Here is a 24,809-nt window from a genome sequence, read left to right as displayed (position 1 = left end):
AGAGTGTGAAATGAGCAATTACAAGGTGTGCTTCACCCCCTCTTAAAGTGGACCGACCCAAAATGAGATCAGCGGGCCAAGCCAAGTCAAGTTTATTTATAGAACATTGTCGGCAAACAGATTCGTATCTTTTTAACGGAAAACAAGGGTCAACATAACAAGGGTTTTTGTGTGTGTGTGTGTGTGTGTGTGTGTGTGCTTATACGAGCGTGTGTGCCTGATTTAGAGTATATCAGAGGGAAAAACTGTTGTGTTTTTCTGAAACAGGAAAGACTGACAGCTGAGAGTAAAGGCAGGTTATGAGAAATGCTGATTAAAATAACTGATTTTGAATTTGTGTTTTATACTGGACCATGTCATCGTTTCTAAATCAACGCGAGTCAAACTCTTTTGCACTCTGTCCTTAAAAAAAGTGACTTGCTGTATATATTTTCATTGTGTTGTCTGATGAGGGACATCCTGCTAAGCAGCTTTACTTCTGTGATTGAATTGACGTTGGGCTCTTATTAGCATAGGTAGGCAACTTTAAATAAGCAATGTTAATTTTTATAAATAATGCATAGACTGCATTTTTTGAAGCCATTTGATAATCAAGCTAAAGATGCAATCTGAGACCCTGTGCCTTTGCCCCAGAAATATGAGATGAAAGATTTGACAAGTGATAAATGTCAAATACATTTAATTACATAACACATATATATTTATAACAAAGTCAGCTTTTCAATCACACACTTTGCAACCATTTTTTACAAACACCTTATTAATAAATAAAGCTTTTGATTGCAGAGTGTCTGATGTCCCTCCTGAGATTAGTCTAATGATGCTTGACATTTATATACGTACAGTAATTACATAGTTCAAAGCATATTCCCGGGCTCTTCTACTGTATGTTATCCGATTATAGTCTCATACATGCTCATTAAAGTCTTCTTCTTCTTATGTTCATGTAACATCACAAAGCAGTTTGTAGCCCCTTCTCTCTGATCTCACAACCGGAAGGCCTCAAACTATCCTACTTAACAGGAGCAAATTATTTCTATGGTCGAGCGATTTTGTGATAAACAATCCTTTCTTTAGTTGGTGCTACAAAAAAGGCATTTTCATATGTAAATGTCCATATTCTGTTCCTTCCTTGGACTGTACCATTTTCTGCTTACACTTATACTTGTATCCCCGCCCTTTGTACTGTGAAACCTGCTCTTTCTCTCTATATTTCAGTCTCAGCAGCTTATTCCAAAGGGCTGTAGACCACTTCCACCCCCATGTCCCCTACACCTACACCTACACCTGGCCTGGTGCCATCACATCCCACCTCACCTCTCCACCCCTCTGATTGTCCTCAGCAAAACAATCTTCAATGCTCAGGCAGTTGTCAACATTAATCCTTCACAGTCCTCTAACCTGGATCATCACTATCAACAGAGCAGCAAACAATGCAATGTATAAGTTACTCAGTTCATGTGGAAGGACAGCGCACACACCCAGAAGCACGTTTGCATGCTCTTTCTCTGTTTTGAATTCTGAGCCCATTCTACTTGTACACTGCAAAAAATGACCCTTGTTGTCTCGAATGGGTGAGGTTGTATCCGGTTGTGGCTGACCATAATATAGCCTTCCTGAGACATTTGAGATACTGTAAGTGATGCTTTTCACACATATTTTTACAAAACCAAATTCAAATATCTTAAAGGTGGGGTAGGTAAGTTTGAGAAACCGGCTCGAGATACACTTTTTGTTATATTCCATGGAATGCTCTTAACATCCCGATAGCAATGAATATCTTAAGTGCTTTGACAAAAAATCCATAACAACATTTCATCTGTGGAAGCCGTGGTGCTGTAAAAAGCACGACCAATCATTTGAGCCGGCCCGGCTAAAATAACTGGATGGCCTACCTGCCTGTCAGCCTTCCATCTGTGCACAAACTTATCTCGTGCCCTCATTGGTCATGTGCGCGTTCGTGTGTGTTGGAGGCGCACTCGAGCTGGTTTCTCCAAAATTACCTACCCCATCTTTAAGTGTTTTCCAAATGGTGCTCTGGTTAACAGCAGGTTTTTATAACCTACACATTGCACATCTATTGCTGCAGAGTTGTTATTTATAATAATTGTAATTGCTTTAGATGGCTTTGATTTTCAGGAAAAGTAATTGTAAAACCTTTTTTTTGCTGCCCATCTCTTGTTTTATTTTTATTTATATGTAGGTGTCTTTATAAAACTGCCTTTCTGAAGAGATGTCTTTTTTGGTTTATGTTCTACTAATGGAACACGTTTTTCTGCTGCGGAGAAACTATGAGATATGATACCTTAGTTATGATAAAACAGAACTATTTTTATACGGATGAAAATGGCTATGTATGAACAAGTGCAGATATAAAACGTGATCAATAAATAATTCAAAGTCTTCTAAAACAGTTCACTATTTGAATTTTCCAAATATGTGCTATTATATCGGACAGGCTTTGCCCTTATTTATGTATACTAACTATTGGGCCTTTTTTGTGCAGGCTTTTCCTAATATTTTAAAGGTTCCATGTCATGCTTTTCCGGTTATTACCCGTCCCCTTGTGTGTTATGAAGGTTTTTATGCATGTAAACGGTCTGCAGAGTCACAAACCCTCAAAGTACACCCTGTAGCGAGTAAAACTCTAACACAGAAAAGACCTGTCTGCTGCCCCAGAACGCCTCGTTGGAGATTTCTCTTTTTCCATTGTTTTCTTCCTGGGTACAGTGACGTGCCCATACCCAAATGGACCAATCCGCGGAGCCGTTACGTTAAGATTTGGACCAATCCGCGGACTTCCTCACACACACACACACACACACACACACACACACACACACACACACACACACACACACACACACACACACACACACACACACACACACACACACACACACACACACGCACACACACACACACACACACACACACACACACACACACACACACACACACACACACACACACAACACACACACACACACACGCACACACACACACACACACACACACACACACACACACACACACACACACACACACACACACACACGCACACACACATTCAATCTTTTCTCAGCTGCAGCTCCGCCGATTTATCCTGCCTGAGACGGCGGGACGCGGCGAGGGCGAGGCTGTGAGTCTGTGTGTGAGCACACACACAGACTCACAGCCAGGCTGCGGGTGTGTGTGTGCTCGGGCTGGCTTCGTGCTGGGTTTCGCTGTGTCTCGCCGTCTCGCAGACGGCCACTGGGCTCAAAACATGCTGTATGAGAAGCCACTGTGAGTTTCGAAATTGCACAATATAAATCTATTTTAGTATACCTCAACAATGGAATTATGATCAGTAGACATGGCCATGGGACCTTTAATACTCAGTAAGTCTAAAAACCACTTAAAATAGACTTTTCTTGCAGTGTGTATCTCACGCTAAGCCCCCTCCCTGCCTCCGCCCTCTACTTCGATGTACTTTGAGTCATTGTGATTGGCTCACGTTTCATGTCCATCAGAGCTGTGTGGGCGGGACTCAAACAATCCACTCGTGCTATCTTCACTGATGAGTGTGCGCCACAGCAGACAGTAGTACAGCATCGGCAGCATCCACTCTGTGACCGGAGGACAACTACTGCTGTTGTTCACTCTCCCGCAAACTGAGCCTGTAGCCAACCGCTGGTGCATCCTTGAAATAGTTAATGTTTAGGAGCGAACACATTTCTGCTTTCAAAAGTAACACCGTTTTCCGGTCGTGAAGTCGGTTGTGCCCTGAGACGCACAAAAGACGCACTCCCAAGTCCACCTGGATAGCTGACAGAGCAGTCCGGTCTGGTTCGAGGTCCAGTGGGGAGAGACAGAGAGGAGAAGTTAGCCCGGAAGGCAAGAGGAAGAAACAGAGAAGCCAGGATGAATCAAAAGAGTCATTTGATTTTCACCCTCTACACTATTTATGGGATTCTTCTGAAAGGTGAGTCTGGGACAAGTGGTGCGTACATGCGGGTGTTTTGTGCATACTGTGTGTGTGTACTCGTGCATGTTACAGGCCAACAGCAGGGCAGGATGGAGGGACAACAGCACGCGCGGTCACAGTCACACCACATGCGGGTCCTGGCAGAAACATGCGGACCCCCCTCTCTCCCTCACCGGGTTTCTCATTCTCCAGCATGTGTGTTTGTGCTTGCGCGGGTGTGTACGTGAGTTGAATGTACGTGCATGTGCAAACGTGCGTCTCATGCATAGGTCTCATGGTACAGCTCGAGGAGAGCGAGAGAGCTGGTCCTCTAACATCCTTCTGGATCCCTTAATGTTCCGGAATGAGGAGGATACTATTTTCATAATTGTGTGCTCAGGGCACGACCCGAGCAGTGGCTGTGAAGCCAAACAGAGTGGCGCGACTCCTGAGTCTGCGATGTGCGTGAGTGCCAATGAAAGAAAAAATGAGCCCGCTAGGAAGACACACCTTTACATGAAGTAACCAACCCCGCGGTTGTTTTTGACATGCAGCACTTGGATGAGTCACGGAGACACTGGCAGCCTTTTACGCACCGAACAGTTTGATGATGCTGCTGATAACGGCAGCTTTATATGCACACACAGCATTTTGACTCTAATCTTTTTAGTTTTATTTTATGAATTTGCCCTCTGTTTTCTCCGTGCAGGCGTGGTGTCTGTGGACATGGTGCGCACAGTCATCTCTGGTGTGTTGTGTGCCTGCATAAAGGTTTCAGGGAAGGCTATTGTCAATGAACAGGTGCATGATTAGGATGACAGGCTTTCCCATTACTTTCTGAGAAGTAGATTTTCCTGTGTGCTAGCTGATGTAAAGGTCAAGCTTCTCTCAGATTATGCTTCATATAGCCAACATGCACAACAATGTACCAGTGATTATTACTGTGCTTACAGTATCCATTAGCAAGGAAATCAACTTGACAATGGCTGATGTAAATGTGAATAACATTTCGATCTCATAACTGTTTGTGATAATATCAAGATAAACAGTGTTGTTTACAGAAGATAGGTATGTAAACATTAGATTAAGGTGACATAGGGGTCAAGGTCATATGGTTGCCATGTCTGCCATAAGTGGTTCAGTGAGATATCAGCATATCAATTACAATGGAACTACAATACATACATTGCACTGAAATATCATAAAATGGCAATAAAAAATAAAACCAGCCCTGTATACAATATTATATATGCTTATAGTTTATATTCTCCGCCTGTCTTAAACATATAAAGTATGAACAGATTAGAGGATGTGGGCCAACACAGCAAGAACATTCTGGGGCTTCAATGGCTTGATGGTTTTGATCAGTGAATACAAGACTGATTTTTTTAATTCAACTACCATTAGAAAACTCTCTTTTTATATCACGCTATTTTGATGATGCAATGCGGAGGGTTTGCACAATACATTTTTGTTCCAGTATTGTTCCATATTTAAGAAATGTTATAGAAAGATGCCCGAGTACAACCCAGTGGCATGTTTTGTGATATTTGTTCACTTTAAACACAATACCGTGTTGAGTACTGGATTGCATTCACGTGTTGAGGCATCCAAGGAAAACAATATCTTTGTAAGAAGTTAAAGAGGGAACACTTCGTATTGAGTTGCTGGACTGTCAGTGGCAGGAGGGTGATGGATTTACTTGGGAAAAAACTGTCAGTCCAACAGCAGGGCCACTTATGCTGCGCTGAGCTCCAGTTTGTGATATAAAGTCCACTTTATCCCACTCAAATAACATCAAGATGTATTTAAGGCATTTGATAACAGATTTATTAACATGAAAGCCTTGACTTAAACCAGCTTTCCACACGAGTAAATCCCAAAGGAGAGATCACTTGATTCTCTTGATCATTTGTTGTTCTCTCTTTGAAGTGTGTGAGTGTGTGTGCATATGAGAGTGAGTGAGAGCAGTCCTTAACAACCAGCCATGATTAAGGCCACTCTTGACTTAATGAATTGATACGTAATGAGTTATCTTAGGGTATCTGATATATCTGACAGCTCGCACTGCAGCAATTATTGACGTTTCAGGGCTTCTCTGTCCCATTTTATTCTCCTAAGGGTGACACATTCATTATGAGTGTGTCTGTGTGTTCTTGTGTGAGCTTATTACCTTGCAAATGAGTGCCACGTTTCTATAGTTCAAGTCTGGAATGGCCTACGCAATGACAAAAACCATGCTGTTAACCGAGCGCATTTCCGATCCGTTTCCACACACCCTCACATCAGTCTCTTTCTCTCTCCCTGCCTAACTCTGAAGGGGATCATGTTAGGCTGCTTGATTTGAACAGTCATCTCGCAGTGCAAGACCTATTATTGTATAGGTTCCACACAGCAGGCAGGTCAGCCTCCCTCTGAATGAAGTCTATCTAGCCGCAGCCGTATCCGTGCGCTCTGTAAATGGCAGCTGTTTCAGCCCCTCTGGCCCGGTGCCACCTGGCATCAAGACATCCAGACACACTGCATCTCTGTCACCGACTAGACCTGCGTCGTGTATATATATATAGTGTGAACGTGAAGTGTTTTGATGGAGGTTGTTGTTTATCAACAGCCCGAGTTGTTAGCATATTATCCAGTGTGTCTCGTGTGCCCATGCCGGATTCAGAGAAAACAGCCTGTTATGCAAATGGCCTCTTACGTAATAGCCCGGGGCTGCGTGGCAGGCGAGGGGAGATGAAGGCAGGAGAGCAGCAGAGAAAGACGGAAGATATTCTAGAATAGAGGACTTGATGTTAGAGTGACGTGGGAGGAGAGGTGTGGAGGAGGAATGTGCAATCTTCTCGGCTAAAGTGTGCAATATGTGTGCTCTGGTTGTTGTTTGCTGTTAGGATGGCTGTTTATCGCTCTGCCTGCCTGGTAGTCTGTCTGTTTTGAACTCTGATCTTGCTAGCCTAAATACAAACCCCCGCTGAGGGATGTGTTTATCCCCGCAGTGAGTCTAAGCTGCTGTAGGCTGACCCTCCATCCCTCTGTACTTCCGAGCATTCCTCCCTCGCCTCATCCTCTCATCCTGGTTTGGAGCTTTGTACCACAGCAGCGTGGGAAAGCTTCCGATAACAAGTGGCCGTGTGTGTGTGTGTGTGTCTGTGTGTGTGTGTGTGTTTGCAGAGCCACTGATTACATGGGAGAAACAAGGTGCTCTCTCTTTCTCGCTCACTTGCACTCACCCTCTCACTTCTATGTGTTTCATTTTCATGGACACGCTTTGACAGGTGGAACATGTGACGTACTCTGTACCTTACAGAAGCCATACACCTTCAATGCTGACAATCCTTAGCAGAGCAGAACTGGGCATCACACACACGGAGCCCCACTGTGGATTCATTGCTGCCCTGCCAAGGGATTTCCCATGATCAAAGCCAGTCTTTTGTTAGTCCAGGTGTTAAAAAAGTTAAAACAGAAAGGAGGAGGAGGCTGGAGGGGAACGTGGGATTCCGAGCTTACAAACTCTTCATGGCAGAGCAGAAATGTGCTTCTCCAGAAACACTTCCAGGGAACCTGCCACTTGTTCCAATTCTTTCTCATATCAGTAATCATGCGGGGCAGGTTTTGCTTGGGAATGTACAGCAATGACAAGTTGAAAACAGACGCTCTCAAAGTGTGTTTAGACATAGGGATGAAAGGACACAGGAAGAGGCAGGAGGCCAATCATTGTTAAGCTCAATACACATGTAGTGGCATATGGTAGTTATTCACAAGTGGCAAAAACAGAACCCAGACAAGACACTATGGAGGAGTGAGAAGTTTTAAGCTTTATGCAAATGTTATCCATGTGCACAGCTCAGCTCCTAAACCAGCCTGTGGAAATACCCTAAGCTTTAATGAGCCTGCAAAATATGATGCTCACAAATGCAGCATCACAGAAAGATCGGACATTATTTTTGTACTTCAGACATACTTAAGACATACTTCATTTCAAATATGCCCATTGCTAAACATCTCCCAAGGCTACATATTCAGTGTATTGCAAGATTCAGCCTGGTTTTATTTTTGAACACACTGATATGAAGACTCTTGTCTCTTGTCTTCAGAGAATATGGCCTTACAGCATGTCTAGGTGTCATATATTGTGTCCAGGTCCCCAGCACAACACACAGTCACGCTGTTTTCTAAATTCTGCAGTATAGGGCTTTGCTGATCCTGGCATGAATCTGCTGGAAATGGAATACATCCTCTAAGGAGTAAATGGCTGTGAGATGGCACTGACGCACCATCATGGATGACTGCGTTACTCGCTTCACATTTCAAGCATGCAAAACCAAAAATATCTATAATTATGTTGTCAGGCTTACATTCAAGAACATGTCCCATTTATAACATACTAATTCTAATAAATAGTCTATTATTTGAGCCTAAGTGCTAGGTATTATCTAATCGAATCCTATGTTGGTGGTGCGGTGAGCTAATAGCTTCCTGTTTACAAATTCAGAACATGTCAATGTTAATGTCATTAACATTGCTAATCCGTAAATTAACATTTTTTGTAGTGATTCAATGCAGAGTTAATTTAGATTTTTATTTTGGCATCAAGGCTGCGTTTCATGTTTCTACGACAGGGTGGAATTTAAAGCCAGCCCAAAAGCGAGAGAAGGGAGAGATGAAATACAGCCTCCCGTGGAGAATGGGGAAAATCCGAGCCCACAGGTGGATTTGGCTGCAATAGCAGTGGCAGCAGACAGTGAGTTTGTACCCAGAATAGACGTCCCTGTAGGTCAAATAAGTATGCAAGCTCAGCTAACAAATCAGCTGATTTGGCTATTCTTCAAAGGGAATGAAGCTATTTGTTTATACATATCAGGATATGAAATAATATGCATTTGTCAATGTGAGACGTCTGTAACGATAAAAATAAAACAACCTTACATGTAGAAAATGGTGTTTGGGGTTGCATAAGGTGTATTTTTGTACAAAGCTTCCTCTGCTATATGATGACTAATTCTTATAGACATTTTTTTTTCTGATATGTTTTGATTGACAAGCAAAAGTTGAGTCACACTTTAGCAATCAGATTTAATCGACCCAATAAGAACGACGCACAAGCACACACATTGGAAAAGAAAGACTGCGTGAACGCGTACATGCATGCGGGATGTCTGTATTAGCATTGAATTCCAAAGGATTAGCGAGCAGCTAATCTGAAACTCCAGTCTTTGACAAGCCATGTGTCACTAATCTCAAACACTCTGGAATAAAAAGACACAAACACAATCAACCTTTAGGATTAAAACTCAGAGGATGTTCATAATCTTCCACTCAAACCAGGAGAGGGTAAAAGAAGGTTCAAGCTGAAGAAAAAGATAAATACAAAAAGATATATTTACATTATTTTCTGCCCCACACAAAAAGCAAACATGCAGTGGGTTGAATTAACACGCACTTTCAGTTGAACCTGATTTGCTTTACAGGTGCATGCATCGTCCTCTTAACAACTCTTAGCCTTGAAAATGTTCCTTTTATGTTGTGTGCCCTTTCATCTGACAGTTTCTTTTCATACAATTCCCAGAGGGCCAGAGTCTGGAGTCTTGGTATTACATGTTACAGTAATCATTTTCTTGAACAGAGATACAGATATGGACAGTCTCTCAAGTCCCTCAGCTCTTTTCCACAACTCTGATATTGTTGGGGACTGTGTGTCTGTCTTTGAACTGAATTCACCCAAAGCAAAGTCGGCCCATACTGTGTACACATGCATCCTAACACACCGAGCCATATGTGTACACCAAAAGCACACGCTTCACAAATACACACGCACGCTTGTGCACACAAAAAGACAGCAGTGTTCAGACAGAGCAGAGAGAAAACAACATCAGGGATTGCATTTGCTGCAGTAAACACAGGATGATGCTTAAAAAAAGTGGCATTTTTAGCTTTATTGCCACCGTTTTTATGACCCAGACTCAAAGATTGCTTCCTCTATTCACACGCACACACACTCATATTTTCAGTCAAATTCAGTTTGACAGGAAAGCTACATTTACAGGCAATTTGTTGAAAAAGTTTGAGGTACTGTATATATCAGGGTTTCCCACACATAGACTATACCTGGGCGGGCCGCCCAGGTATATTAACGGCCGCCCAAGTATATTTCGCGACCCATTTAGTTTTTTGTTTTTTTTTTCAAAATTTTTTTTTTAATGTTTTTTTTTTTTTATTCGTCCGTGACCACGACGCCATCTGCGATCGATTAACTTGTAGACAATGATCCCTCGCTCCCTTGCTCTGATCTCGCCTCCTTCTGGCCTGTTAAGTGGCCTGCCTCACACAGGGTGACTGGCTGTCCACATGATGCCGACATGGCCACTGTCATACAGATCATAAATCAAAGCCCTTGATTGGTCTCTGTGTGTCATTCAAGCTCGGGATAACCTCAGCTCAGGTGAGGTAAAGCTCTCTGAGTGTTTAGATAGTTAACTTAGTCTAAGTTCTCAGTGGGTCTCAAACGGTGTGGTCACCATTTATGTAAACACATATTTCCATTTGAGAGGGTAGTGATTGGTCTAATGGATAGTGAGGTGGGCTGAAGATCGGAAGGCTGTGAGTTCAAATCCCGCCAGGAACACCACCACTAGTGTGCCCTTGAGTAAGGCACTTAGCCCTTAGTTACTCCAGGGAGAATGTCCCTGTAATCGGTCATTATAAGTCGCTTTGGATAAAAGCGTCAGCTAAATGAAATGTAATGTGATTTGTAAAATATGCATGAATAAATAAATAAAAAGTTAACTAGGTGAAAAAAGGTAAGATACACTTTTAAAACTTGTTGAGAGAAAACTAGTCTTTGCTGCTGCCTCAAAGAGGAGGGGGGGGAGAGGAGGGAGACAGGAGAGGCTGATTCAGGAGCACAGACACACTCACAACTATAAATGAACCAAAAATAAATTAACAAGTTTCAGTGTTTTTTTCATATTGGAAATGGGATGTTATTGGTTATGGCCTTGATTTTATGATTATTGAAATGTATACAGTTCTGTTTCATATAGGTGTTTCCATAGATCTAGTCTCTTTATTTTCCCCTCAAAATGCACCAGATTGATGCATTTAACTCCAAAATAAAAAATAAAATCTTACCGGGGGGGCATGCCCCTGGACCCCCCTAGAGGATTTGAGGTCGACCCCCACTAAAAATCACATGGATAGGTTCCTAAATACATTAATAAATACATTAATTTTTTTAAATAGTAGCCCATTTCCATATGTTCATGTGTGGGTAGTAGATTTAAACTATAGGGCTATCATTATGGGCCCTGCCTGTACCTGTTCGCTCTGCCATCGCGTGAAGGGTCTGCTAACAAGCGACCAACAGAAAGGTTAATGTTGTTGCACGTCACCTCAACCCCCCCCCCGCTACCACCACCCCCCAAAGTATATTTCAGATCTGTGGGAAACACTGGCAGTTAATGGACCAGCACCAGAGGCATTCCCATACACACAGCCGTTGGAGCTGTTCTTCATGAAATCCCAGAAGGATGAAGTGCTCTGACAAACAGTGCCATCTTTGCGCAAAATGATTATACCGGAATGAAAAGTAGGGGTGCACCGAATGGGAAATTCTTGGCCCAAACCGATACCGAAAATAGGAAACAGTTGGCCGAAAACCGAATGCCGAAAGGCCGAAAATGATTAATAGAAATATATATATATATATAATGTATACATTTTTTACCAATGTTGTTCAGCTACCTGATTATGGAAATAGACATGATTATGGGAAAACTTAACTTAAATAATAATCACTATTATGGGTCCATAAAACATGTATTCAGCACTTTTGAATGCATACAGTACATTTATATATGTCATGTATTATTGCTAAAAAACATTATATCGCAGTCTTAGTGTCGCCAACTCGTTTCTAATATGCAAAGACAACAAATGCGTCTATGATGTATTTTTGATCAGACGAGATCTCTCTCCCCCGTCTGTGTGCGAGGGGGCGGGGCAGTTTACACACACACAGCTGCTACATGCAGCGGAGCACACTGCGGAGATGGCGGAGAGAACGCGCTCCAAGGTGTGGTTCAACTTTACCCGTATCGATGTGGAGAATACTTGTTACCATAAGTGCAATAAGAGTTTAGCATGTAAGCACGAGCAATTTGTCTAAACATTTAGCAAAAGTGCACCGCATGCAGACGGAGGAATGCACCGGGTTCGACCGTCTTTCTAGCAGCTCTGTAGCCCCGTCCACGAGTAACGTTTCCACGTCAGGTGTTATGTATGCTAGCAGCAACACACGGAGTTAACTACATTATACAAACATGGGTTAATGATTAGAGGTAACTGAGTTATTTAGTTTGTTAAAATGTCAGCTATTCTGTTTACAGTCTGTCATCAGATTATTTAATACGATTTGTTAAAGGCTCAGGGCAATCTCGATGACAAAGGTCAATGTTCCCCCCCCCTGTGAGCCAGCCGCGAGCATGGTCGCCGCGTCTTTATTACGTCATCACAACAACACGTTAGGTTACCAACGTAAGCCTGTTCTGACATTCGGTGATATTTTTTCGGTGCTAAAACCCTTTTTTTTTTCCCCGCCCCCCCCCCCCCCCCCCCTCCTCCTTGCCACCACCCGCCCAAGTATATTTCATATCTGTGGGAAACACTGTATATGTATATATATATATATATACATACAGTATGGGGAAGAGAAAGTTACAACCACTATCTCCAGGCCCTACGATTTTGGTTGGGTTAGAGTCAGTTCATTAACGAGAAATCGACCGACATGCACCAAAAATCCCATTGCTGCTCCCCCAGTCCCAATAATACTTATATATTTCACAGCTGCATTAAGTGATTCCAAAAATGAGTTGCAATATTCTTTCATACTGTAACACTGCTAATTTTCTCCTGTTTGCTATTAAACATGGATTGTCATACTTGTGCATTTCTAATTGCAAGAAAGTGCTTCAAAATGCAGCTACATTGGCAACATCTGCTTAATTCCATGTATTGTCTTTGTTTAAATGTTGTTCCTTAATGTTGTGCAAAGCATTGATTGAGTGCTTAATTGCTAAACATGTTCTGTAGCTAACAATATGGAATGATGTCATAATACTAATTGAAGGATTTACTGCATCCACAAATACATATCTGTTCACTTGTTTTAGCATCGTGCTCTCAAAGGAAGCCTCGAAGTAGCTAAAGCTAATTGAAATATAATTCCCCAAAGACGAATGTTTATGTTAATTAACTTTCTGTGTGTGCCTGTGTTTGTACGTGTGTGTGCGTGCACTTGAGTGTGTATATGTGTATGTTTTTGTATTCATAATATCACCAGAAGTCACTTTCTAGTCCCTTGTCTAATCAGCTTGAGGGTCCCCCCACATCTTAATTTAGTGTTTGAAAGCTATTAGACATTCGTTTGCATGAGCACCATTTCCAAACACATCTAATTTAGTGAAATTAAGCATTTAGAATCCACTGATGTTTTCTTTAAATCCAATCAAGCCATTCCTTCCATTCACGTTGGTGCACATTGTAAATCGCAGCATACTCTACCGCTGTTTGGTTTCACCTCTTATATATCAGGCATGTGTAAATGTGAAGAACAATAGGGCTGGGAACAAATGGATGGTTTTTGCACAGGTTTCTGTACGTTCCCTGTGAAAGTAGAGAGAACAGGCATTGTGTTAAAGCCTATAATTAAAACCAAAGGTGTGAAATTTCATCCACTTGAAAAGGTTTCAGCTGACATTCAAATAGATTTTTACCAGTAAAATGAATTCATGTTATACCATGGGCAAAAAGCTTTAACCTGACTTCAGAGTTTCTGAGTGTGCTTTCAGAAGGAGGTTATTTATGATATATTTCCTTTTGATCTGTAAATAGGCAATACAGTTTGTATAATTGATGCATATCTTTACACGAAAGTGGCCTTATTCCTCCAAATCTCTCCATTCCTCTCCGTGCCTTGTCATACTGCATGATGACTTCCATTCAGTTGTCCTTAGCGGTGTCTATATTTCTATATAATGGATGCGTTTTGTTAGGAGAATTTGGGAATCCGTCCGCTTTCTATGTAGAGATTGCTCCAGGCCTGTTGTAGTGAGGAGGGAAGATGGAGTCAAGTGAGACAATTTATAACAGTTAAAAACCAAATGAATTGAGACCCTTGGCTTGGGTGAACGAGCGGCAGCATACATAATGCGCCTTAGGGATTTCTTCTCCACACACATTGCGCTGTGTGTATGTGTGTGTGTGTGTAAGTCCAAGCTAGCAAACACATAGCAGGCAGAAACACACAGCACCCTCCGCCATCTGTCTCTGTTTGCCACATTGCAAATCCATTATATGCAACACAACATTATTCCCTCTATCCTAAGTGGCACACCCCCCTGAGCTTACTTCCACTATCCCACTCAGTGGAACGGTGACAATTTGCCACCGCGCACGCATCTTTATTAAAGATGTGGTGGCATGTTTCCAGCTGGATTTTAATACATATTTTCATGCTCCATTTGCATTTTTTGTAAGTTGTTGTTTAGCATCGATGCTTTGAGATGTTACAAGCCTGTTAGCTTGTTCCTCCTGCTCCATGTGGGAATTTGTGTGATATTTTCAGCTCGTCCCTGTTGAACTATCGGTGGACTTTAATAATCCTGCCACCTCCAGAATTATTATTTTTTGCATTTTGGCAGACTGATTTAACACATGCACACACACACTCACAGAGACACACACATTGCATGCATCTCGCTAAGGTTTGGCTCAGTGGTTTTATAGCTAACTCATCTCCACTTCTAATCAAAAAAGCCTCCCCAGCTCTGAACCTCCCGCTGAGGAAACAAAGAAGTTATTATGTTTTTAAATGGTCTCCAATTACGGGTAATTTCACCGCCTATCTTAAAGCTATTTGCTTTTCTCTCACTTTGCTCCGGATGGGTAGAGCTAGCATTGTGCTTTGCAAAATCAACGACAAGACAAGTTAGACACGCAGCAGATGCATTCTTGTGGAAAACAGAATGGTCTGCCTTTCTTTGCACTCACTCTCTGTCTTTCCTCATCGTCTTATCATTAGAAATGGGAACACAGTTAACTCAATTCCTCCTTTATCTTCCTCATTAGTGTTTGTCTCACAGTGCACTCAATTACTCAGTCCATCACTCTCCTTTACCCACAAGTCAAACGCTTCCACTGGCTGAAGTCAAATCCTCATGTAGTTAGATTCCAGTAAAGCTCATTAGGGAGTAGTGAGTGATGCCAAAATTGTGCTTAACATAAAAAAAATGTAATCCCTGCTTTGTGCACCGCGTGTGTGCTTTCAAACAATTTTGGTATGGCCTTGTCAGTTTGCAGACTGATGCTGCGTGTTACGTTTTTACACCACCAGTCAGATTCTGACTGATGTGGCATTTTTCATTTTGATTGTTAATCTATAGTCCACCTTGGAAGTGCATTTAGCACAGCCGGATTAGTTTTGATAGATTTGATTTTGATTGTAACCTTGGCTGTATGTTTCAGCAGCATTCATTTATCTTTTTGTTCCTCCTAGTAGCAGTTTATATCATCTGGCCATTTCATATCCAAATACAAATGGTAAAATAAGAGGTTTTGAAGAAAAGAGCTACAATTTCAGTTATGAATCATGGGTAAAAAACTTGTTTGCAATGCTTTTTACATTCGAGCATCTTTGTAAGGTAGGATTTTTCCATATATTGACTTGATTAACGAGACATTGATATCTCCCTATTGAAACTGTGCAGCTGTATGTTTCTCTTTCTCCCTGCTTCCTTATCTTCCTTCCAAATGCATTGCTATGGCTACCATCCTAGACTAGTTTGCCATCATGCTAATGCTGCATGTGTATCTAGTTCAAATAGCCCCGCTAATGCTAATCTCTTCTAATCCTCTGAAAAGCACCCTTAGAGCAACGTTATCATGCTACTCTGAAGTTAAAATGGATAGTGGAGGAGAGGGAACAGCAAAATGGTGAATGGAGATATCAGCATAGCAAATATTAAATCATAACAGCTGACACGCACAAATCCTCACACCAGTGGTCACCTTCCAACAGTGGTGAACCGTCAGGGCCTTCAAGGTATTCAGAGAATACCCAGGAACACTCAGATAAATAAATTTAAAACATCGATTTAATTATATAAATAAAATGTATATAAAATGAATAAATGAGAATGGTATCTGTGTTGTTGATCTGTAATATCACAGTGTTACGTTGATTTGTTTGTCCTTCTCGGACCATGCACTACGCATTTCAGTGGTTTTGTGTTAGAAAAGAAAGCAACCAATCAGATCTTCTTCTGGGTCTCTGGGTAGAATATCCTTCAACCAAGGTATTCTACATCCTTGATAGAATGCCCTGGCCGTTGCACTGAATGAGAGCGTACGTTTGGACTGACAGTTTGATCAACCAATCATATGTTGATTTGTAGCCAATGGGCGTATTCTTTCAGAGTTTCCCTCGGTTCCAGGGTACTCTAGAAGGCCCGCTAGTTAACTGGCTCGAGACAGAGGATCTATGAATGCGACGAAGCAATTCATGCCGTTTTATTGTTTTTAACGTTAAAATGACAAGTGCAACAGGTGAAGATGAAGTTGTTGCGGAATTGTTGCGAGTACCCTTTTCAAGACGACAATTCAGTGAAAAGACGGACATTATAATGCCGTTGGGGCGGCGGCGGAGGCGGGGGGTGGGTGTGTCTACAGAAGGTCCAGTTGTGATAGCTACGGTTCGCCACTGCCTTCCAACACACACACACACACACACACACACACACACACACACACACACACACACACACACACACACAGAGCTGCAGACACAAGCTATTACTGAAGAGATAGGCCCAAAAATATCCCGGTTGGCAGTCATAATGAGACAGCGTTACCACAGTTGCTCTGAGCTGGTAAATGGAAGACTACTCTATAGGACTATGTGCTGATCCTAATCCCTTGTCGTAATGCACTTGTCACCCTAATCCTGACCTTATTAAAAGTGAGCCAGAAAGAAGCCAGAATTTAGACTGTAGTAGTTCCTCAATACAGCTGGTCGTAGCCCAGGCACTTTGAGAGGAGGTGACCTTCACATGACATAATCCCTTAGCCACCTTTCACCCCGTTAGGCATTATGATCCCAGAGATTAGGTCCCCTTCGAGTTTTTCGGGTTCTGGTGAATCCGATAGCATTTATTGTGAAGAAATGTAATTGATTTCTAAGGAAGGTGCAGTGTGTAAACAATGCAGTGCAACGTGACACCCTGCCATACAGAGAGTAGCGCTACATATGATATTGCTCATGGCAGCAGGAAATAATTGACTGTAATATGACATAATAAGAAAGCTTCTGTCAGCATTACATTTTAACTACATGCTTTTATCCACATGGCAAAAATGTAGTGATGACTATGTTTTTTAAATAAAAAGCTATATTTATCACATCTTTCCATGACATTACGGTAGCTAGCCTTGCTGCCCTACATAATGCTGCTCTACTTGAATGAAATGTATCAGTAAAAGATAAGAAATAGATGAAATACAGTCTTACCCTTCTCTGCCGTAGACGCATGGTTCTGTCAAGATGTTGGAGTGGTGGAATATGTTGATTCCAGCACTTTGGTTACATTATGTCTACAAAAAGACAAGGCTGCATATATAGTGCTGTCCCTCCCACAGACAGAAAATGTGACCTATAAATCAGTAACCCTTTCCCACTTTGAATTAAGCAAAATCCCTGACATTCTGACACATTACGTCTGCACAGGTTGGCGCCGTTTGAAATGTAATTATACTAAGAATAAATCAAGCAATATCAGACACTACTGCTGGATGTACTTGTGAAGCAACTAAGTAGACATTAATTTGCTAATTTGTATCAAATTAGGCCTTTTAAAGTATGACGTTATACCAAACAGAAATACAGCTTGAACTGCTTGCTGTGCTTTTATCCTTTTCCAGCCTGATTAGAAAATTAATAGCATAATCCCCAAAGTCTCAGCAGTCCTGATATCCATTGGTACTTGTCATTCAAAGGAGAACACCATTGATGGAAGAGATTACAGGAAAGTGATTCAGAAAATCCACCAGGGGAAGGTGATGAGTTGTTTTCAGATGTTATGCGAGTGTATGTTGTGCTGGGATCCTGAGTGACACGTTATGGCCACTGCTGTGCCAATGCTCTCTTTTAAAGCCACTGTGATAAAATGTGATGAGACAGGGATGGGGGTAACAGCAAAACATTGGGTGTGTGTGCGTGTGTCATAAATGGGTTGAGCAATAGAGGGATGTTGGGGGTAACAGAATGAATATGAAATTCCTATCACATCTGCTGCTCCACCCTGTACAGACAGGAATATGGAGCAGAGACAGATTAACCCGGAGAAGCTGAAAAAAGATAATAAATAAATAAATAACAATGCAAGCAATGCATCAGCTTTCAATCTTGTGCTATCGTGTGCACTGGGTTGAACCATTTATTATGTATGCAGGCACAATGGCAGAGATAAATAGTAACAATGAAGAGGTATGTTTTATCTGGTCCATTTCATTTTGCTCTTTGAGAAGCATCTCAATGAATGCAATAAAAATAGTTGGCTCCTGTGTTTTTTTTCTCCTTTCACTTTATGTCTCTGCTTCCACATCCCACTCTCTCTCCTTCCTATCTGGATGTTTCTTTTTTCTTTTACCCTAGACACCTCACTCACCAGCGTCACCCGGGGCTTTCATCTTGGCAGGGTGCTTCCTTTATGAGAATACTCCAATTGGCAGACAAGCGCCCTTGTCAGACACCATTCATTGCACTTGCATAGATATGAAAAGTGTTTTAACAAGCACCACTGAGTTTTCCGGTGCAGCAGAAACTGCATACCAATGTCAATTCAGATCCTGTGACCAAATTAAAGAGGCAGTGAAGTTTGGGGAAAGTTATGTTGATGTCCTTGTCAAAAAAGTTCCTCTGCAGCCGCACAAAGGTATAGTGACTAAGTAAAGTTTGCTTTGCTGTTGTCCGTAGAGAATTTGGAGTTTGAAATTCAGTAGTGATGTTAACCGAACGGATACTCGAGCACATTTTATGAATTTGATTCTTTTGCATTCAATTTGGTTACATTTATCTTCATTTATTCTTGGCTGTCACGACAATAACATCCAATTGGTATTCAGATGCTAAGTCACATAATGTGTAATTAGGTATGTTAATAGCTACTGTATATTCTGAGCATGAGAGCGAGGCACACTATCCATTTGTCTGTCTGTCTGCAACATCTGGACCGAAACAAGCAGTGGGAGTTGATGACGTCCCCAAATATATATTGAGAGTATGCTTTGAGGGAACTTCAGGAAGGTTTAGGTTCATTATTATAGATACATGGCTACTGCAGAAGTTATATAGTACTGTGCTTGTTGGGGTTTGAATAAGGAAAGTGTTTCAAAAATAAATTTCGCCTGGTTGAAAGCAACCAACAGGATAATGCACAAACAATCTAATTAGAGGGATGGCTGTACTGTTTAGAAATAACTTGGTCTTCTGCCAAATAAAAATGAATGATTTTAATGAACAGTCTCTTTATAAGTTATGCAAATCTAACGGACCTGCAGGTGATGTGGTGGTGAATTATTTCTCCAAGCTTGCAAAGTCAAATTGACTTCTTCTATTTCCCCCCCTGGCCTTTTTACAACACCTCATAATGTCCCTTTGTTACTGATCCTTAGTCTTTTTTACTTTGGGAGAAATTGGCAGCCAAAAGACCATGTGAGGAGGCCAAACATCACTTCTAAATTGTATCTAATTATATGTTGAGCAAACAGTCCTTAAACAAATGTATCATGGTGCATAATGTAATCCCTTTTATCCCATCAAATATCCCAGTACGCCTTGATAACAACTTGAATTAATCTTTACTGACTGACTTTACTGACTTATTTTCTCCTCTTACCCTACTTTGAAGCAGTCATGTTCACAGCAAAGTCTTCAAAATGTCAAATATTGTATGCATGAGTATGACAATAATCACACCTTGATGGGTGTAAAGATCTGCCATGTCATTATGTTTGCTCCAGTTGTATTTAGGCTTTTAGCACTTTAGTCCCTAAAGTAGCCTGATCTTCTGCAGTCAGCTGCAGCAGAGAGATCAAATGTCCTGAAAGGAGGCGATGTCATCATAACAGAGGGTTTTACATCCAGTGTACAATGATCTAAGCCACAGGGATACTGTCTCCAAAATATATAAAGTACCCGCTTTATAGACCATGACATATCATTTCCTCTCTTCAGAACGATACGTACAGTGCTCTGTTTCCATCAGAAAGCAGCCAGGCCGTACTGATGAATCTGTTATACCAGCCAGATACGTTCTTTTTGTTCTCTCTAATCTATCTCTCTCTCTCGCTTCTCCTATTCTTCTTCTCTCTCTCTCTCTCTCTCTCTCTCTCTCTCTCTCTCTCTCTCTCTCTCTCTCTCGTGTGGATGGAGTGAGACTTCAGCTTCGTTTCAGTTCTGGGGCAAATCAGCTGCGTAACAGTAGTGTGCGTCTAAATGGCAGCTATTACTGTATGTAGTGTCTGCCAGAGGTAATTGTTGACCTAAGCAAGTCTCTTCTGTTGTATAATGCTTATGGTATGAAATTCCTTAAGGGTGACAATAAGTGGATGTTGGGTAAAGAAATCTGGATTTGACTTTTGGATGCAAATCTTCCAGTACTTGAGAATTAAATGGATTTTTGCTGCCTATTGATTCAGGAGGTTAGAGAGCAACACAATACTGACATCTGGTTACAGCAGCAACGTGATTGGTTGAGAGCAGGTGTGGAGAAATCTTATTGGTTGAGAGTAAATAGTTGCAAGAAAAAAAGGCAGCTGACAGTGTGGAATTCCCTGAATACAGTCTTTGTGATTGAACTTTTTCTAACCTCAGCCAACCTCCATTTGTCTTATGATGGAAATCTATCCATGGATAAATAATCAATCAAGCAAAGCACCACTTTGCAAAGGAAATATGTCTTTGAGTATCATTTAAAAGCCAAAAAAAGCTTTTAATTCACTCAATGAAATGATGAAATTTAGGCAGAGGATTGGTTCATTAGTGTAATATAATACTGATGAAAGTTAATGGTGCTAAATACAGAGGAACAGAAAACACAATATAGCTAAATGAGGGCAGGGGGTTTGAATGGCTCGGCTTGTTTAGTACCAATCAAAAGTTCATATTATTAGTTATAGTAGGATGCATTTGTGTAAGTTTTGTTAAATCTTCCAGGAAATCCCATTATTTTACTTCAAATAAGTATTGGAAAGGTTTTAATTTGGTAGTTGTTTTAAAAGTTGGCTATAGTTTTGGCTTTTGGCTATAATAAAACAGTGTAATTAACACCCAGCAGGCCCTAGGCATTAACCTGTAATGGCTTCTAAAGGTCGAGTTCTCTTTCCTGTCGGTGTTGATCAGATCTCCAGGATGTGTAAGCAAGAACTTTGTTTGTGTTCGAGGTGAACAGTTAAAGAGGTCTTATTATTTTCTACTTTCAATTGTATCACAAAACCAACCTTACATTGAGTGGGCTATTGTGTGCTTCATGGGGTCATAGGGGACACAGACCATAATGAGACCGCATAGAACGGTTATGACGAATAATGTATATTGTAACAGCAGGAATCTCACATCAGTCTGACTGTGTGTGTGTGTGTGTGTGTGTGTGTGTGTGTGTGTGTGTGTGTGTGTGTGTGTGTGTGTGTGTGTGTGTGTGTGTGTGTGTGTGTGTGTGTGTGTGTGTGTGTGTGGTGTGTGTGTGTGTGTGTGTGTGTGTGGTGTGGTGTGTGTGTGTGTAGTGTGTGTGTGGTGTGTGTTGTGTGTGTGTGTGTGTGTGTGTGTGTGTGTGTGTGTGTGTGTGTGTGTGTGTGTGTGTGTGTGTGTGTGTGTGTGTGTGTGTGTGTGTGTGTGTGTGTGTGTGTGTGAGTGATGAGGGGAATCATTAATTTTAGGTGAAGACTTGGTTAGGGTTAGGCATGTTATGGTTAAGGTTAGGATACGTCTCCAGGAAATGCATGTAAGTCAATGTAATCACCCCTGAAGTGATGTATACATGGTATGTGTGTGTTCTTTTTGCCCTGTCTCCTGGAGGGGAAACATGGCTTGTTTACAGTGTCTGTAGCGACAACTAAAGGAAATCACATTTCCCATCAGTCAGTGGGCTAATTGAGGCTAGCTCTTCCATTAGTTGTCTGCTCACATCTTCTTTGTAGGGAGCCAGACCGATCAATGTTCAGTCAGAGTTTGATACTTGGCTGCATACACACACACACACACACACACACACACACACACACACACACACACACACACACACACACACACACACTGCTTATATAGTTTATGACTTGCAAGTGCAATCCTTTTTCATTATTTTCTCCATATCAAACTGAAAATTCCGCTTTATCTTTCCCTAGTGTTTCCATTTCAACCAACCTTTTTTTCATGGGCAAATGTTTTGCATGCAATCCGAGTGGAAAAATAGTTTCACGGCCGCGTAGGGCTCTGATAAAGAAGGTGATACAATTAACTATAATACTTTCACTGCTCCAAATGTATGTATTAGGGAATAGGAGAGTTGAGCTGCTCCTTCTTCATCTTTTGTGGTTCAAGAAGGAATCTGGCTGTTCCCACAGTCTTAGCAAATCCTGCCTTCCCAAATCCTTTTCTCCGTAATTCTGTTGTCCTGCCAACGGTGAGTGAAAGTGCAGAAGTGCATTATGGACTGGTCATGCATGAGTAACGAGGGCCCCTTTGAATCCGTGTGTGTTTGTGTGTGTGGGTGGGTATTCTGCCCCACAGAAACCTAGTTATTATGCACTCACTGGCCCTACGTAAACCTTTGCTCCTCAGTTATCACACGTACAAACCCACACCTACACATCAGCATACTCACAAAAACACCACACATCAGCATTCATTAGAAACTTGCTTCTGCAGTTTACTGTAATGCATACACCCACGCCCCTCCTTCAGCACCTTATCCCTCACCTCCCTCCCCCCCCCCCTACATTTCCCCCGCACAAGTCATCTGTAGCAGCGAGGCAACAGTAACAGTAAAACTCACTGAGTCTAATTTCATATTCAGAACAGGTTGCCGTGCGATACTTTCAATGTGAACAAACCAAGCCAAGATAAACCTGACTCAGTTAGTGAAAATCAAAGTGTGACAACTTCCCCAGCGCCGGGAAGAGATCATTTTGCTGTTGGACGAGACAACAGTTTGGATTTAGTGTTGTGAGGATTATGGTGATACATTAGTCCAATCTGTGTTGATCTAGCAAAGCAGGAGATGAACAGCCCGTATGTGTTATTGTCGTTTGCATGGGTTTGGATTTGTATCACGTCTGCTTTGGTCCAGTGTGTCTTGGCGGAGCTTTCGGAAGCCGTACCGAGTTTGCTTTTCAATACGTCCCTCGTGCCAGTGCAGACAACTGTCATCATCAGCAGAAGCATGCACTGCCAGCATATAGATCAGCCATAGATCTAAATGAACGTGTCAAAGTCTTTTTAACGGCATATTCATCTGCATTTCATTAACTAGAAAAACTCAATCTTTTTGCAGCTTTTAAGCATAAATAAAACTATATTTTATTAATATAAAATACATTTTGGATATATTATTATTCATACATATTTTATAGTGTATTTTCGACAGCAGTAACATTTTCAAATACACACTTGTCTTTTACACATTGTCCGTCCAGAGAAATGTGCCATAGCAAAAGCAGCGGTATAAGCATTTGAAGGGATTTAGTTGAACAAAAATAATTCCTTATCCATTCTAAATATTCAATTATTGTTCTTCGGAACAACAGAATAGGGATTTTCTTTAAATCCGGCCCTCTTCAGTGCCTGTCAGCTCACTTTCTCCCCCTCCTTGCTAACGTGACATGCAATACTGTCATCAGCGATTACTTGAGCAGAATTAAAGCCGTACAACAAGAAGACACATGCTGGATTTGAGTCTGAGATGACCTGGCTTTGGCCTCGTGTATGCTGCTTATTGGTGCAGACAGTCACATAAAAGGTCATCACAGTGCCTTGATCTGGACTCATTTGAGTTTGAGAAAAGATCAAAACTATCCTGAAGGATGTAGTAGAGGAACCAATCATCACGCATCCGGCTTTACACCTGTTAGCTCCCACGTACCACCCAGCAAACAAACACAAAGTAACACATGCACCGTCAGCTCCTGGTGTCTCTGATCTCAGGCCATGTCAGTGTAACAGTCACACGCAGGTCAGATGTAATCAGGGTGGCTTTTCCCACACACATGTATTCACACACCTTGAACCAAGGTCATGTGTTGCTTGTTTTGCATGCTAAGGTGTGTTTGCTGATGTTGCATTGCGCTCCTCTTCTCTCTGTTCTCAGGATTGTGCAGGGTTAGTTTGCACATGTGTGTGTGCACGTGTGTAAGCGCGCAGACATGCTATCATTTCCCCTTGCTTCAGGCCCCGTTGTGGTTTGGAAACTGGTATTGTTTGGCGTTATATTTGTCACATTCTATTTTTATTGTGCCACAAATGCAGCATGACTTCTAGCCCACGGCACAATGTAGTGCATAGTATCAGAATGCCAGCGCACAGGATTTGTGTTATGTCTTTGTTTATTTATGCGTCTGTGTCTCCAATCAATGAAAACCCACTGTTACACAAGAAGTGTAAATACATGATTCACCAGCAGAAATCTAATGGATTTATCTTTACTCCTCTCTGTCTGTTTCTTGTTTGTGTGTCTGCATGGGTGTTTGCTTATGTGTCGTGATGATGTGTGCTAGTGAATGCTTAAATAATGACCAGTAGTGACAGAGACAGAGGCTC

The 24,809-nt window shown here is 41.7% G+C and overlaps 1 protein-coding gene across 3 annotated transcripts in view; it reads left to right on the top strand.

Moving 5' to 3' along the window:
* Positions 1-3,560: 3,560 nt before the first annotated feature.
* Positions 3,561-24,809, top strand: part of cadm2a (cell adhesion molecule 2a) — a 209,173-nt gene continuing 187,924 nt past the window's right edge. For all 3 annotated transcript variants that reach the window (XM_034200811.1, XM_034200812.1, XM_034200810.1), the window contains exon 1: positions 3,561-3,967. In XM_034200811.1, coding sequence (XP_034056702.1) covers positions 3,907-3,967 — 61 coding nt within the window. In that variant the 5' untranslated portion in view covers positions 3,561-3,906. The remainder of the gene's footprint in view (positions 3,968-24,809) is intronic.

Source organism: Gymnodraco acuticeps, unplaced genomic scaffold (assembly GCF_902827175.1).
Source record: "Gymnodraco acuticeps unplaced genomic scaffold, fGymAcu1.1, whole genome shotgun sequence".
NCBI classification, from domain to species: domain Eukaryota; kingdom Metazoa; phylum Chordata; class Actinopteri; order Perciformes; family Bathydraconidae; genus Gymnodraco; species Gymnodraco acuticeps.
This window is presented reverse-complemented; position numbering and strand designations above follow the sequence as displayed.